General features: G+C 40.9%; 1 protein-coding gene across 1 annotated transcript in view; it reads left to right on the top strand.

Annotated features, from left to right (window-relative positions):
• Nucleotides 1-13,898, top strand: part of LOC149435315 (prostatic acid phosphatase-like) — a 94,008-nt gene that overhangs the window by 60,667 nt on the left and 19,443 nt on the right. Inside the window, exons 5-8 of the mRNA XM_089662802.1 lie at nt 293-391; nt 3,018-3,125; nt 8,527-8,659; nt 12,070-12,152. Coding sequence (XP_089518928.1) covers nt 293-391; nt 3,018-3,125; nt 8,527-8,659; nt 12,070-12,152 — 423 coding nt within the window. The remainder of the gene's footprint in view (nt 1-292; nt 392-3,017; nt 3,126-8,526; nt 8,660-12,069; nt 12,153-13,898) is intronic.

Genomic DNA, 13,898 nt, shown 5'->3' with positions numbered 1-13,898 from the left:
CCCTTATTGCAGTGGCATAACCAAAATAACATTCAATATACAACATTAAACAACATATATATTGTGGAAGCACCTACTTGTATGTATCTGGTTACACTGCTTGGCAGAAAACCGTATGCAACAGTTTCAAAATCTTTTCATTGACATGATCCATTCTTAACAGACATTGTCAATTCTAAATAGCTGGTGCAAACTTATTTTCTTCATATTTATTGAATTCATATTAAAAAATATGTATACTGTATTTTCCTTGAATGTTGTGGAGAGTCTGACTTTCTTATCTTGATTTCAGATGCTTTACATGTCTATGGACAACTGCCCCAGATTTGATGAACTTGTAAATGAAACTAGAAAATCAGAAATGTTTAATGAACTTAGAAATCCTTATATGGTAAGATTATTGTCACTAGTAAGAAATGAAACATTATGCAACTGCTTTACTAAGCTAGTAGTAATTTTCATCCAAGCTTGTCTTTCCATCAAATAATCATGACAGTTGTCACTCCCATGTCACATTTTTACTATTTTTTTAATTTTCATAAACCTGAAGAAGACACACGCAGATGAAAAGTACACCTTTAAAAAATGTATGCCTCTCTAACAATGTTGTGTTCATCTACAAACGTAAGAGAAGTGTGTTTTTTCTTTTTTCTTCATATTTATTTGAATTTTTAATTTCTTTTTAGGCTCTTAGTTTGTTTCTTTGAAAGCTCCTTCTTTACCCAGTTCAAGGACTTATCAACAATCACTTATCCCAGTGACTCGCCCCTTATTGGATTTACTGTATACACTTGAGCCAGCAGGGGTTTTTTTTATATATATATATATATATATTTTTAGGCTCTTAGCTGGTTGCTTTGATGAAAGCTCCTGTTGTCTACCCAAAGACTCATCAACAGTCACTTATACCAGAGATTCACCCCTTATGGAAGTTCAAGCTATTTTTCACTTTATACTTTTAAGTCATCAAGAAGAACCTTGGGTAAGTTTTTTAGGCTCTCAGTTTGTTTCTTTGATGAAAGCTACTGTTGTTTACCTGCTTAAAAGACTCATCAACAATCACTTATTCCAATGACTCACCCCTTAGTTTTTAGAATTTTTAGATTCTTTTTGTTTTCTAGATAAAGGTTTCTGTTGTCTACCCAGTTCAATGACTTATCCCAGTGACTCACTCCTTATGGAATAGCTCACTTTTAATCAAAGTGTGCCTCAAAGCAAGCTGCTCTGCTGTGTTGTTCTCTTTTTAATTGCTCTTTGCCTCTTTAGGGCGAAAAAAAAATAATCTGAAAGAGTTTTAAAAAAAGAAAAACTACAAAAGTAAAGTACAGTTGCAAGAAAAAGTATGTGAACCCCTTGGGATTACATGGAGTTTTGCATGAATTGGGCATAAAATGTGCTCTGAACGTCATCTACGTCACAACAATAGAAGAACACAGTCTGCTGAACATAATACTACACAAACATTAAATGTTGCCATGGTTTAATTGCACATAACATGTAAACATTCACAGTGCAGGGAGGAAAAAGTATGTGAGGCCCTAGCTTAATGACTTCTCCCAGAGCTAATTGGAGCCAGGAGTGAGCCAACCTGGACTCCAATCAGTGTGATGATATTGGATGTGTTGCTGACAGCTGTCCTGCCCTTAAAAAACACACACCTGTTTTGGGTTTACTGGTTTCAAGAAGCCCTGTCTGATGTGAACCATGCTTCGCAGAAAAGAGCTCTCAGAAGACCTACGATCAAGAATTGTTGACTTGCATGAAGCTGGAAAGGGTTACAAAAGTATCTCCAAAAGCCTTGATGTTCATGTGTCCACGGTAAGACAGACTGTCTACAAATGGAGAAAGTTTAGCACTGTTACTACTCTCCCTAGGTGTGGTTGTCCTGTAAAAATGACTGCAAGAGCACAGCGCAGAATGCTGCATGAGGTAAAGAAGAATCCCAGAGTGTCAGCTAAAGACCTACAGAAATCTCTGGCACATGCTAACATTTTTGTTGACACATCTACAATAAGGAAAACATTAAACAAGAATGGAGTACATGGGAGGACACCACCGAGGAAGCCATTGCTGTCCAAAAACAATATTGCAGCACGTTTGAAGTTTGCAAAAGAGCACCTGGATGTTCCACAGCACTACTGGCAAAATATACTGTAGACAGATGAAACCAAAATTGAGTTGTTTGGGAAGATTACACAACACTATGTGTGGAGAAAAAAAGGCACAGCACACCAACATCAAAACCTCATCCCCACTGTAAAACATGGCGGAGGGAGCATCATGGTTTGGGGCTGCTTTGCTGCCTCAGGGCCTGGATGGATTGTTGTCATTGATGGGAAAATGAATTCCAGAGTTTACCAAGACATTTTGCAGGAAAACATATGACCATCTGTCCGCCAACTGAAGCTCCGCAGAGGATGGGTGATGCAACAGGACAATGACCCAAAGCATACAAGTAATTCAACAAAACAATGGCTGCAACAGCACAGAATACGCCTTCTGGAGTGGCCCAGTCAGAGTCCTGACCTCAACCCGATTGAAATGCTGTGGCATGACCTTAAGAGAGCGATTCACACCAGACATCCCAAGAATATTGCTACACTGAAACAGTTTTGTGAAGAGGAGTGGTCCAAAATGACTCCAGATCGTTGTGCAGGTCTGATCTGCAACTACAGGAAACGTTTGGTTGAGGTTATTGCTGCCAAAGGAGGGTCAACCAGTTAATAAGTCCAAAGGTTCACATACTTTTTCCTCCCTGCACTGTGAATGTTTATGTGTTATGTGCAATTAAACCATGGTAACATCTAATGTTTGTGTAGTATTATGTTCAGCAGACTGTGTTCTTCTATTGTTGTGACTTAGATGACGTTCAGAGCACATTTTATGCCCAATTCATGCAAAACTCCACGTAATCCCAAGGGGTTCACATACTTTTTCTTGCAACTGTAGATTTAATGAGCAGCTGCATAACAGACATAATCAAATGTGTGTTTACTGCTGTTTTCGTTTGGATACAGGACTTCCTGAAAACGTTATCAAATGAAACTGGCTACTCATTTGAAAAGTTAAGTGGACTGAATGGACCCTACAAGTGGGGGACAATCTATGATGCACTGTTTTGTGAAGTAAGTAAAAGTACACTGTTCTATTACACGTTAAAGCTGCCCATACATTGTTCAACATTTGACCAGTGTAGTAGGGACCTGACAAACACAATCAGTGTGTGGCCATCCCCTCTTGACAGAAGTCAAGCATTTGGATGATTTTTGTTGAATGGATGAGTTGGAAAATTTTTCTTGATCAAAATTCAATGTCCTGGCAGGGGGTGTTGGGGGAGAATTCTTCCATCCACCTCATTTCTATTGATGGGGAATCTGTTCAGCCAACTGGGTAAATGAAAAAACACTAGCAGTGTATGGCCAGCTTAACTGAAAAAGTCATGGACATAAGGACTATAAGGAGCACCTGTTGGCTTTAGTCATGATAAGACACTATGTGAAAAAAAGAGACCGCATTATCATTGAATGCCTGGAGGCTGTCTAAACTATAAAGTACTAAACACAATTATGTTCCTGGTTAGGAAATATGTATTAATGGACTGGACACTTTTAGAATATCTAGTTTATCTGTCTTGGCTTTGTTGATTCTTTGATGTTGCTGTCTTTGTGAAATATTGTTTGGTATTTTAAATTTGCAGTGAAAATTAGTAAAGAATACACCAGTAGTCTTTTTTTCTGGACTGACACAGCTTTTCATTCACATAAACTATAGATGTTCTCCTTTGCCTGTATTAGGGACTAGTAATGAGCTTGGCTTCAGTACGAACTAATGTTTGTACAAACCCGGAAGTCAGCGGTCATTGTTGGGCCAATGCAAGTAAAAGATTTCCCACTCTGTAGCTAACATACACAGATGCTCATGACACCATTGACCTAATATAGGCTTATGGCCATATTGGGTCAATGCCCCTTTGTACACGTGCAGCTGGGAATCTCCAGCCCACAGCTCATTGGCCCAGCAATGGCAGTTAACTTTTGGGTTTGGACCACACCCAGTTTGGACTCATCCCTATTAGGAATTGTGTCAATGGTCTTTGAACTTGTAAACAAATGCAGCTTGCTTGTGCTTGCATTTGACATCAGTTGGATACATTTCTGAGATCATTCACAGTTCAATGATAGATGCAGTTAATCTGCAGTTGACCTCCTAAGCTGCATTGGCTTGCTTCAAGCTACTCTTTACTTCCCATTGATTTGTAAGGGAAGAGAGTCAGCTCACTGACACAAACCCTTAACAGAACCACAAGGTGGCGGGGCTTGTCTTCACCAGCTGAGGGAATGGGTTTAAAGGCTGTCTCATCTCCCACTAGTACTCTTACTGCTTAAAGCAGAGCTCCACCCAAAAGAGGAAGTTCTGCTTTAAGCCTTTGTCCCCCGCTCCCCATTAGGGATTGGCACCTTTGGGGAGTGGGTGGAGCAGGTACCCAGATTTGACAGGTACCCGCTCCCACTTCTGCTGGGACTGCCTAGGCGATCAGAAGCAGAAGTTGTCCTCCCTCCCCATAGTCTTACTACAGCACCATTCACAAAGCGCAGCGTTTCTTGCGCATATGAAGTGGGCACCCGGCTATGAAGCCGCAAGCTGTCACAGCCGGGTGCCCACACTGAAGATGCCAGCACTGGGAAGAGAAGACGGCCGGTGAAACCATCCATGGTAAGGACACCACTGGACCGAGGGACAGGTAAGTGTCTGTATTTTAAAAGTCAACAGCTACAGTTTGTGTAGCTGCTGACTTTTTTTCAGCTGGAACTCCAATTTATAGTGTATCTAAGCCCAAAATATAAATAGGTACAAAGCTCCTATTGTTATGTGATGGCACATATAATATCACAGATATTGACTATTCATGTACTCAGGACAATACTAGTGATCTTTATTGCCGTATTTATGTACACAATTCTGAATGATTAGTTACTTTATACTCCCGTTTTGTAAGAATCATTTATGGAGTTTGAACAAAAAGACTAAAATAGAAACCCCAAAACAAAGATTTATCATATTGCAGCTTACCCATCCTTAAAGTGATTGCAAAGCTATTTTTTGTAAAAGAACAAATATGTTATAATTACCTTACTTAGTATTGTACAGAGCAGCCCTGAACCTCCTCTTCTGGGGCCCCCCATCAGTGCTGTCTGCTTCTCTTTTTCTCTGAGTGCCTCCCATAGCAAGCTGCTTACTATAGAGACACTCATGCGGGCCTACTTCTGAGCCAGGTGGTGTGCTGCGATATACACACTCAGAAGCGCTCGGCCCCACTCCCTCCTCGCAGGATTTGAATGGCTCCTGCTGCTTTCAGAGCCTCCTGTGAGAAGAGAGAGAGGGGAGAAGAACTGCTGCAGATGGGCACAGTGCTGGGTGAAGATCAGCTGAGGTAAGTGGTAAAGGGGTGCTGGGATAGGCAGATTTTGAAAATGTTTTACCTTAATAAATGGACACTATGGAAACTAATCTCACAATAGGTGCAAACAAAGTAAATTATCAGCTGCTATATATCAAAATATGCTCAAAAACCTAAACAATAAACAAATATAGTGCTGAAAAAATATACAATACATGTCCCAAATGTGATATAACATAAAAAAATCAATTAAAATAAACCTATAACCAAATATAAAAGTCGAAATGTGAACATGTGACTAAAAAGTCCGATGGTGAATAAACTGAAAATGTCCACCATCCATTGAATATTGAAATTCCTGAATATTCACAAAATGTGTGCCCTTCACTGCACTTAGGAACTGCACAAACCAAAATAAAAGGGAAAAATGCCCAAGCCCCCGGTCACATCTGGTGCGATTTTTGCATGCGATTTGCATGCCAGGCGACTTGCAAATCGTCTAAGTTGCACCCTATTGTCCACTATCAGAGCGGTCATATCGGTGCGGTTCCAACTTGGTTGGAGCCGCACCAATTTCAAAAGTAGTGCATGCACTAATTTTGTTGCGATTTGCATAGACATCTGTGTCAGATGTCTTGTAAATCACAAAAAAATCTGCAGGTCACCCGATTTTGAAATCGCGCAACCTCACTGTAAGTTGCACGATTTCAAAATCGGGTTTGATGTGACCAGGGTGCAAAAAAAAACACACAAATACTATTTTCACTGCACAAATACTAACCTATGCTCCAACGGTGTGATACGAATGCGGTCCCTCGCTGGCGCTGACATCTTCTGCCCAGTTTATTTCATCTGCCGTTCTTAGGCCATTTTGATTGGTTGGCGTGGGATGATGTCATTCAGCACAAGTGCAGGAGTGCAATCATCCCTGCACACTACCAGTGTACATTCTGCAGGAGATTGCGAACAGGCAGGTAAGTGTGTTTTATTGCACAAGAAACATTGGGGTTGATTTACTAAAACTGAAGAGTGAACAATCTGGTGCAGCTCTGCATAGAAACCAATCCGTTGCCAGTTTTTTTGTTTTTTTTATCAAAGCTTAATTGAACAAGCTGAAGTTAGAAACGGATTGGTTTCTATGCAGAGCTGAACCAGACATTGCACACTCCTGTTTTAGTAAATCAACCCCATTGCATGTCTCTTCTGCAGTAAAGATTCTGTCCTTTCACAATTTAAATTTTTTTTGTCTTAAGCCCACTTTAGGGATTGTAAACTGAAATATATACAGTATCTCACAGAACTGAATACACCCCTCACATTTTTGTAACTATTTTATTGTAGCTTTTTATGTGACAACACTGAAGAAATAACACTTTTCTACAATGTAAAGTAGTGAGTGTACAGCTTGTATCACAGTGTAAATTTGCTGTCCCCTCAAAATTACTCGACACACAGCCATTAATGTCTAAACAGCTGGCAACAAAAGTGAGTACACCCCTAAGTGAAAATGTCCAAATTGGGCCCAATTAGCCATTTTCCCTCCCCGGTGTCGTGACTCTTTGGTGTTACAAGATCTCAGGTGTGAATGGGGAGCAGGTGTGTTAAATTTGGTGTTATCCCTATCACTTTCTCATACTTGTCACTGGAAGTTCAACATGGCACCTCATGGCAAATAACTCCCCTGAGGATCTGAAAAAAAGAATTGTTGCTCTAGATAAAGATGGCCTAGGCTATAAGAAGATTGCCAAGACCCTGAAACTGAGCTGCAGCACAGTGACCAAGGCCATACAGCGGTTTAACAGGACAGGTTCCACTCAGAACAGGCCTCGCCATGGTCGACCAAAGATGTTGAGTGCACATGCTCAGCGTCATATCCAGAGGTTGTCTTTGGGAAATAGATGTATGAGTGCTGCCAGCATTGCTGCAGAGGTTGAAGGGGTGGGGGGTCAGCCTGTCAGTGCTCAGACCATACGCCGCACACTGCATCAAATTGGTCTGCATGGCTGCTGTCCCAGAAGGAAGCCTCATCTAAAGATGATGTACAAGAAAGCCTGCAAACAGTTTGCTGAAGACAAGCAGACTAAGGACATGGATAAAGATAAACTTATTTGGTTCAGATGGTGTCAAGCGTGTGTGGCGGCAACCAGGTGAGGAGTACAAAGACAAGTGTCTTGCCTACAGTTAAGCATGGTGGTGGGAGTATCATGGTCTGGGGCTGCATGAGTGCTGCAGGCACTGGGAGCTACAGTTCATTGATGGAACCGTGAATGCCAACATGTACTGTGACATACTGAAGCAGAGCATGATCCCCTTCCTTCAGAGACTGGGCCGCAGGGCAGTATTTTAACATAACGACCCCAAACACACCTCCAAGATGACCACTGCCTTGCTAAAGAAGCTGAGGGTATTCTGTTCATTTCCTATATATGCTTTTTTTCAAGCTGTTTAATCTACCTCACTAAATGGTGCAGTTTTTGTAGTCTATCTCCTAATAAAAACTTTGTAAACAACAAAAAAAAGAAGCTGAGGGTGAGGGTGATAGACTGGCCAAGTATGTCTCCAGACCTAAACTCTATTGAGCATCTGAGAGGCATCCTCAAATGGAAAGTGGAGGAGAGCAAGGTCTCTAACATCCACCAGTTCCATGATGTTGGCATGGAGGAGTGGAAGAGGATTCCAGTGGCAACCTGTGAATCTCTGGAGAACTCCATGCCCAAGAGGGTTAAGGCAGTGCTGGAAAATAGTGGTGGCCATACAAAGTATTGACACTTTGGGCCCAATTTACTGTACCTCTCTATAACTGGGTACCGCTGTGCAGAGTATTACAAAAAGGCTATTACTGGGGAAAATCCAGTTACTTTGTGGAATTTAAAATAATTTTTTAAAGGAATACATAACTAAGTTTATTGAACCTTTTTTATATGCTTTTAATGCTGTTGAAGCCTATATAAATAACCGTTGGAAAAGAAAGAGAACCGTGCAATCACTGTGTGCTTGGCCCGTCTATGCCCGTGGGCAGTTTACAGAGATGTATGTTCTGCTATAGCTATAGTTACACTGCTCAAATAAAGACTTGCCTGCCTTCTTAGTTGTACTTTTCTTAAACACATCTTAAACATTTATTTCAGAAAGTTCACGAGTACCCTTTACCTAACTGGGCAACAGATACTGTCATGGAAAAGCTTCTTCGTCTGGCAGAAATATCCATGGATTTTTACTTTGGCATATACAAACAACATGAAAAATCTAAACTGTTGGGAGGTAAATGAACCTGCTCATTTTATAAATCGGTACTAAATTGATGACTAGGGCAACAGGAAAGCTGACATTTTTTGTTAATGGAAACATGTATTAAGAAATATTGAGGCTGACATTCTGCCTTTCATTTCCCAGGCTGTCTATGGCTTCAGAAGTTTCTAAAGCACTCTTAACCTCTTGGCGCCGGCGCCTCCTGGCCCTTTAAGAGTTTCAGAAGTTGGGAGGCGGGTTGGGTTTTAGGGTCATGTGACAGGTCACATGATCGCAAAGGTTCTCCTTTCGATCTCCCCTTTCGATTGGGACCTTTCCGGGAGTTGCGGGCATATGTACTGGGAGCGCACGCTCTCAGCACATATATAATTTCTAATTGCACGCAAAAATACGGCCGCTCGGCGTCAAGGTCCTGACGCCGGGAGGCCGCATATTTGCGTGCATTCGGCATCAAGGGGTTAAACTGGCTCTACACTAGTAGATTTCCAAACAAATGTTTGTATGAATATTTGTATGAAAATTGTAAGTACATTGGATGACTGGACAAATGTCATTCAAAAGTTCTTCAACATTTTGTTTGTTTTAACATTTAATTTTGGAATGAATTAGGGATGCACCGATACTGATACCGGTATCAGTATTGCTGCCGATACCAAATATTTTTATGAGTACACGTACTCGTGAAAATGCTCGAGATACTGGAAACCAACACTTTCCGGTGCAATTTGCAGCAATACAAAATGCATATTGCACTGCAAAGAATAATAATTCTACTCTAATCTATATTTTATTCTTTTCTATTCTATTCCTGTATTTTCTGTTCTGTTTTATAATTTTCTTTTCTATTCTATTCTATAAAGCAGCTTAGGTAGGAATCATCATCTTATTTCACTTTTATATCTTACTGTATTTATTAGCAATATGTTTCCATTTCAAACCCAAATTCATTTCCAAATTTGAATTTTATTGCATTGTCAAATTCATATTCAAATTAATTTTTTGCTTCAAATTCAGATCATTTATTTTTTTTATAAATTATTTTGGATTTGTTGAAATGTATTACTATTGTGTTTCAGAAATTCAGATACATCCGAATCTCCAAATGAAAATTTTGTCCAAATTTCGATTCATAATGAAATGAATAGCACATGTCTAGTTGTGTTTACATATTCTTTATGTGGTGCTCACTCCCCAAAGGGCCCGCTAGTTTGGTCCCAAGAATCTTCTTTCCAGATTAGTGCAGAGGCAGCCAGGCACACAGCATCAGTTGATCCAATTGGCTCATTGGACAATCTAGGGGTATTTTCTTTTTATCTTATTTTATTTTGGGGTAACTTGCATAGGGATAGGGAATTGTATGGGATACTCCAGAACTATGCACAAAACAGGAGGACACACTTACTATAACTGTACTTCAGGAACAGATAGCCTTTGCCTTACTCAGAACAAAATCTGTGTATGAGAGATTAGGAGAGGTCAGAGATATGTATCACTCAGGAAAGGAACTACTTGACTTCTAGGTTAAAGAACAGTTCTCCTACGATAACTCTAAAGAGGCTGATAGTATGAATAGAAGAGAATCTACAAAGCCCAGGCTTGGCCAACAGTCTTTCACAAACTAGCTGGGACCTCAGTGGCTTGAGGTGAGGGGTATTCACCCCCATCTGAACATGTGGAATCCCTTGGCAGGAAGACACTGCTGTTAAGAAATTCAGACTATTTATACACCTTCCCAGTCATCATCTGGGCCATATCTCCCAGGAATTTTTTTGAAACCATATAAATATTCATGTTGCCCATTTGCCTTGCACCACACCTATGTTCCAGAACAACCTACAGTTTTCTAGAAAGCAGAGAAGAGCAATAAAACCTGCAGCCTGTGAAAACCAGAATCAGTCAGCAATGCTCAACTCATTACAGAGGAGCCAAAAACTAAATTAACCTAACAACCTAGCAACATATAGGAGGGTGCTGCAATTAAATAGCTGGTATTCTCTCCTCATATGCTCTGTCTTCATAATGCAGCAAAATTTTTCTCAGTCTGTTTTGTATAATCAATGATATCAACCAACTTAAAGTAGAAGTCCAGACTAACCCTAACTACTCTTAAAACTGCCCCATCCTCCTTCTTAACACCTATGCTAACTGACCTATTTACCTATTTTCAGTCTGCTCTGGTCTGCTCAGGTTATTCAATTTCCCTGTGCCAGTCAGTGTGGCTTCAGGGGAGAGAAGGGAGCAACGATATCAAATGGACCTTGAAGTCTATGGGGGATGTCACCACTCCAGATTTTCTAGACTTTATCAGAGCACTCTCTTCTCTCCCCTGAATCTACCGCTGACCATCACTGTGAAGATCAAGTGACCGGATGGAAGCGAGTAGGAAATAGGTAAGTATATACATCTTTCATAACCAAGTTAGTAAGCAATAGATGTTAGGAGGAGGGAGAGGACAATTTTAAAAGTAGTTAGACTCAAACTGGAATTCCACTTGTAGCAGAGAAGGTGGGAAAGTCAAAATATTGTAGAGTGTCAGGTACTGTACTGCATGTGTTTTAAGGAAAGTAGAAATGGAAACACTCAATGGGGATATCTTTACCAGCGAGGACTGTGCTCTTACTCAACCTTCGGTTCACACTAGTGCCATTTGGCTGTGGCACAGCAGCCCATTCATTTGAATGGGCTGCCCTGTCTCGCAAAGAGCAGGGAAAAGGTCCCTGCACCTTTCCAGAGGTTGCAGCAGGGTGTGATTTCCAGCACGGGTGGCGTGCCATTAAGAATAATGGCACCCTCCCACGGGTCCCGCATTTTGTGTGCAGGTGGTTGCAGCTGCAGGATGAAGTGTAGGGCCCGCAGCGGCTACCATCCTCACTAGTGTGAACTGAGTCTGAGAAAGATTATGTCCCCAGGACAGAAAGTCTAAAAAATCTCCCCAACGAAACATAGACAGCATAAACTGAGGAAAATTACCATGCTTACCTTACCTAGAGTTTTCTTTAGATACACTTTGGATGCTTGTTCCACTGATTAAAACAACATACGTATCTACTGTAGTAGTAAGAATACCCTATAGACACCAGGTACATGTTTGTAAAGCAGTGAATATGACTTTACCAAAGCATTCACTGTTGGTGAATCAATCACCGTCATTTAAAATACATGCAACTGGAAGATTTACCTGTAGGGAATTTTTGGTAAATGTCAGATTTACTGCATTATAAACTGCATATGCCTCATGTAACTTTTCAAAGGCAAGCTAGCTAAACAATTGACAACTAGTGTGAGAACTCACGTAGCCAAGAAGTAAACCACCAAATTTATATTGTATTACCAATAAGGGGATGGTGTTTAAGCCAAAAATTGCTTACCTGGTGTTCTTTGACGTTTTTCAATTAATTGAAAGCATTTTATCTTCTTTTCAGGTGTTCTTGTGAAAGCCATTATAGAAAATATCACACAAGCTCTCACACCACCCAGCAAACAAAAGATGATAATGTACTCTGCGGTATGTATTTGACTTTCCTGGCGGTATTTCTTCATTATTTCTAAAAGGATCTGTTATGTGAGAAAATATAACACATTAGACCTCTAATTTAGATTTGGACATTGGTTGATGATAATCTTTATGCACCTCATAATTAATATATGTGTGTGTGTATACTGTGTGTATATACAGTGAGGAACAGAAGTATTTCACAACCTGCGATTTTGCAAGTTCTCCCACTTAGAAATCATGGAGGGGTCTGAAATTCACATTGTAGGTGCATTCCCACTCTGAGAGACAGAATTTAAAAAAAAATTCAGGAAATCACATTGTATGATTTTTAAAGAATTTATTTGTCTGCACTGCTGAACATAAGTATTTGAACACCTAAGAAACAGCAAGAATTCTGTCTCTCAAAGACCTGTTACTGTGCCTTTAAAAAGTCCACCTCTACTCCACTCATTAATCTAACTTAGTAGCACCTGTCTGAGCTCTTAAAGACACCTGTCCACCCCACAGTCAGTCAGACGCCAACTACTACCATGGGCAAGACCAAAGAGCTGTCAAAAGACACCAGAGACAAAATTGTGGACCTCCACAAGGCTGGAAAGGGCTACGGGGCAATTGCAATGCAGCTTGGTGAAAATAGATCAACTGTTGGAGCAATTGTTAGAAAATGGAAGAGGCTAAAGACGACTGTCAGTCTCCCTCAGACTGGGGCTCCATGCAAGATCTCACCTCATGGGGTATCACTGATAAGGTGAGGAATCAGCCCAGAACTACAAGGGAGGAGCTGGTCAATGACATGAAGAGAGCTGGGACCACAGTTTCAAAGGTCACTGTCGGTAGAACACTACGCCGTCATGGTTTCAAATCATGCATTGCATGGAAGGTTCCCCTGCTCAAGTCATCACATTTCCAGGCCCGTCTGAAGTTTGCCAATGACCATCTGGATAATCCAGAGGAGGCATGGGAGAAAGTCATTTGGTCAGATGAGACCAAAGTAGAACTTTTTGGTCTAAACTTCACTCGTTGTGTTTGGAGGAAAAAGAAGGATGAGTTGCATCCCAAGAACACCATCCCTACTGTGAAGCATGGGGGTGGTAACATCATGCTTTGGGGGTGCTTTTCTGCGAAGGGGACAGGACGACTGCACTGTATTAAGGAGAGGATGAATGGGGCCATTTACTGTGAGATTTTGAGCAACAACCTCCTTCCCTCAGTCGGAGCATTGAAGTTGGGTCATGGCTGGGTCTTCCAACATGACAACGACTTGAAGCACACAGCCAGGATAACCAAGGAGTGGCTCAATAAGAAGCATATCAAGGTTCTGGAGTGGCCTAGCCAGCCTCCAGACCTAAATCCAATAGAACATCTTTGGAGGGAGCTGAAACTCCGTGTTGCTCATCGACAGCCCTGAATCCTAACAGATCTAGAGGAGATCTGTGTGGAGGAGTGGGCCAAAATCCCTGTTGCAGTGTGTGCAAACCTGGTCAAGAACTACAGGAATCGTTTGACCTCTGTAATTGCAAACAAAGGCTTCTGTACCAAATATTAACACTGATTTTCTCAGGTGTTCAAATACTTATGTTCAGCAGTGCAAGACAAATAAATTCTTTAAAAATCATAAAATGTGATTTCCTGAATATTTTTTTTAATTCTGTCTCTCAGAGTGGGAATGCACCTACAATGTGAATTTCAGACCCCTCCATGATTTCTAAGTGGCAGAACTTGCAAAATCGCAGGGTGTTCAAATACTTCTGTTCC

The sequence above is a fragment of the Staurois parvus genome, unplaced genomic scaffold, assembly GCF_062004578.1.
Source record: "Staurois parvus isolate SC_StPar_1 unplaced genomic scaffold, SC_StPar_1.0 ptg001545l, whole genome shotgun sequence".
Taxonomy (NCBI): Eukaryota; Metazoa; Chordata; class Amphibia; order Anura; family Ranidae; genus Staurois; species Staurois parvus.
The sequence above is the reverse complement of the archived record's forward strand: the minus strand, read 5'-3'. Positions and strand labels throughout refer to the sequence as shown.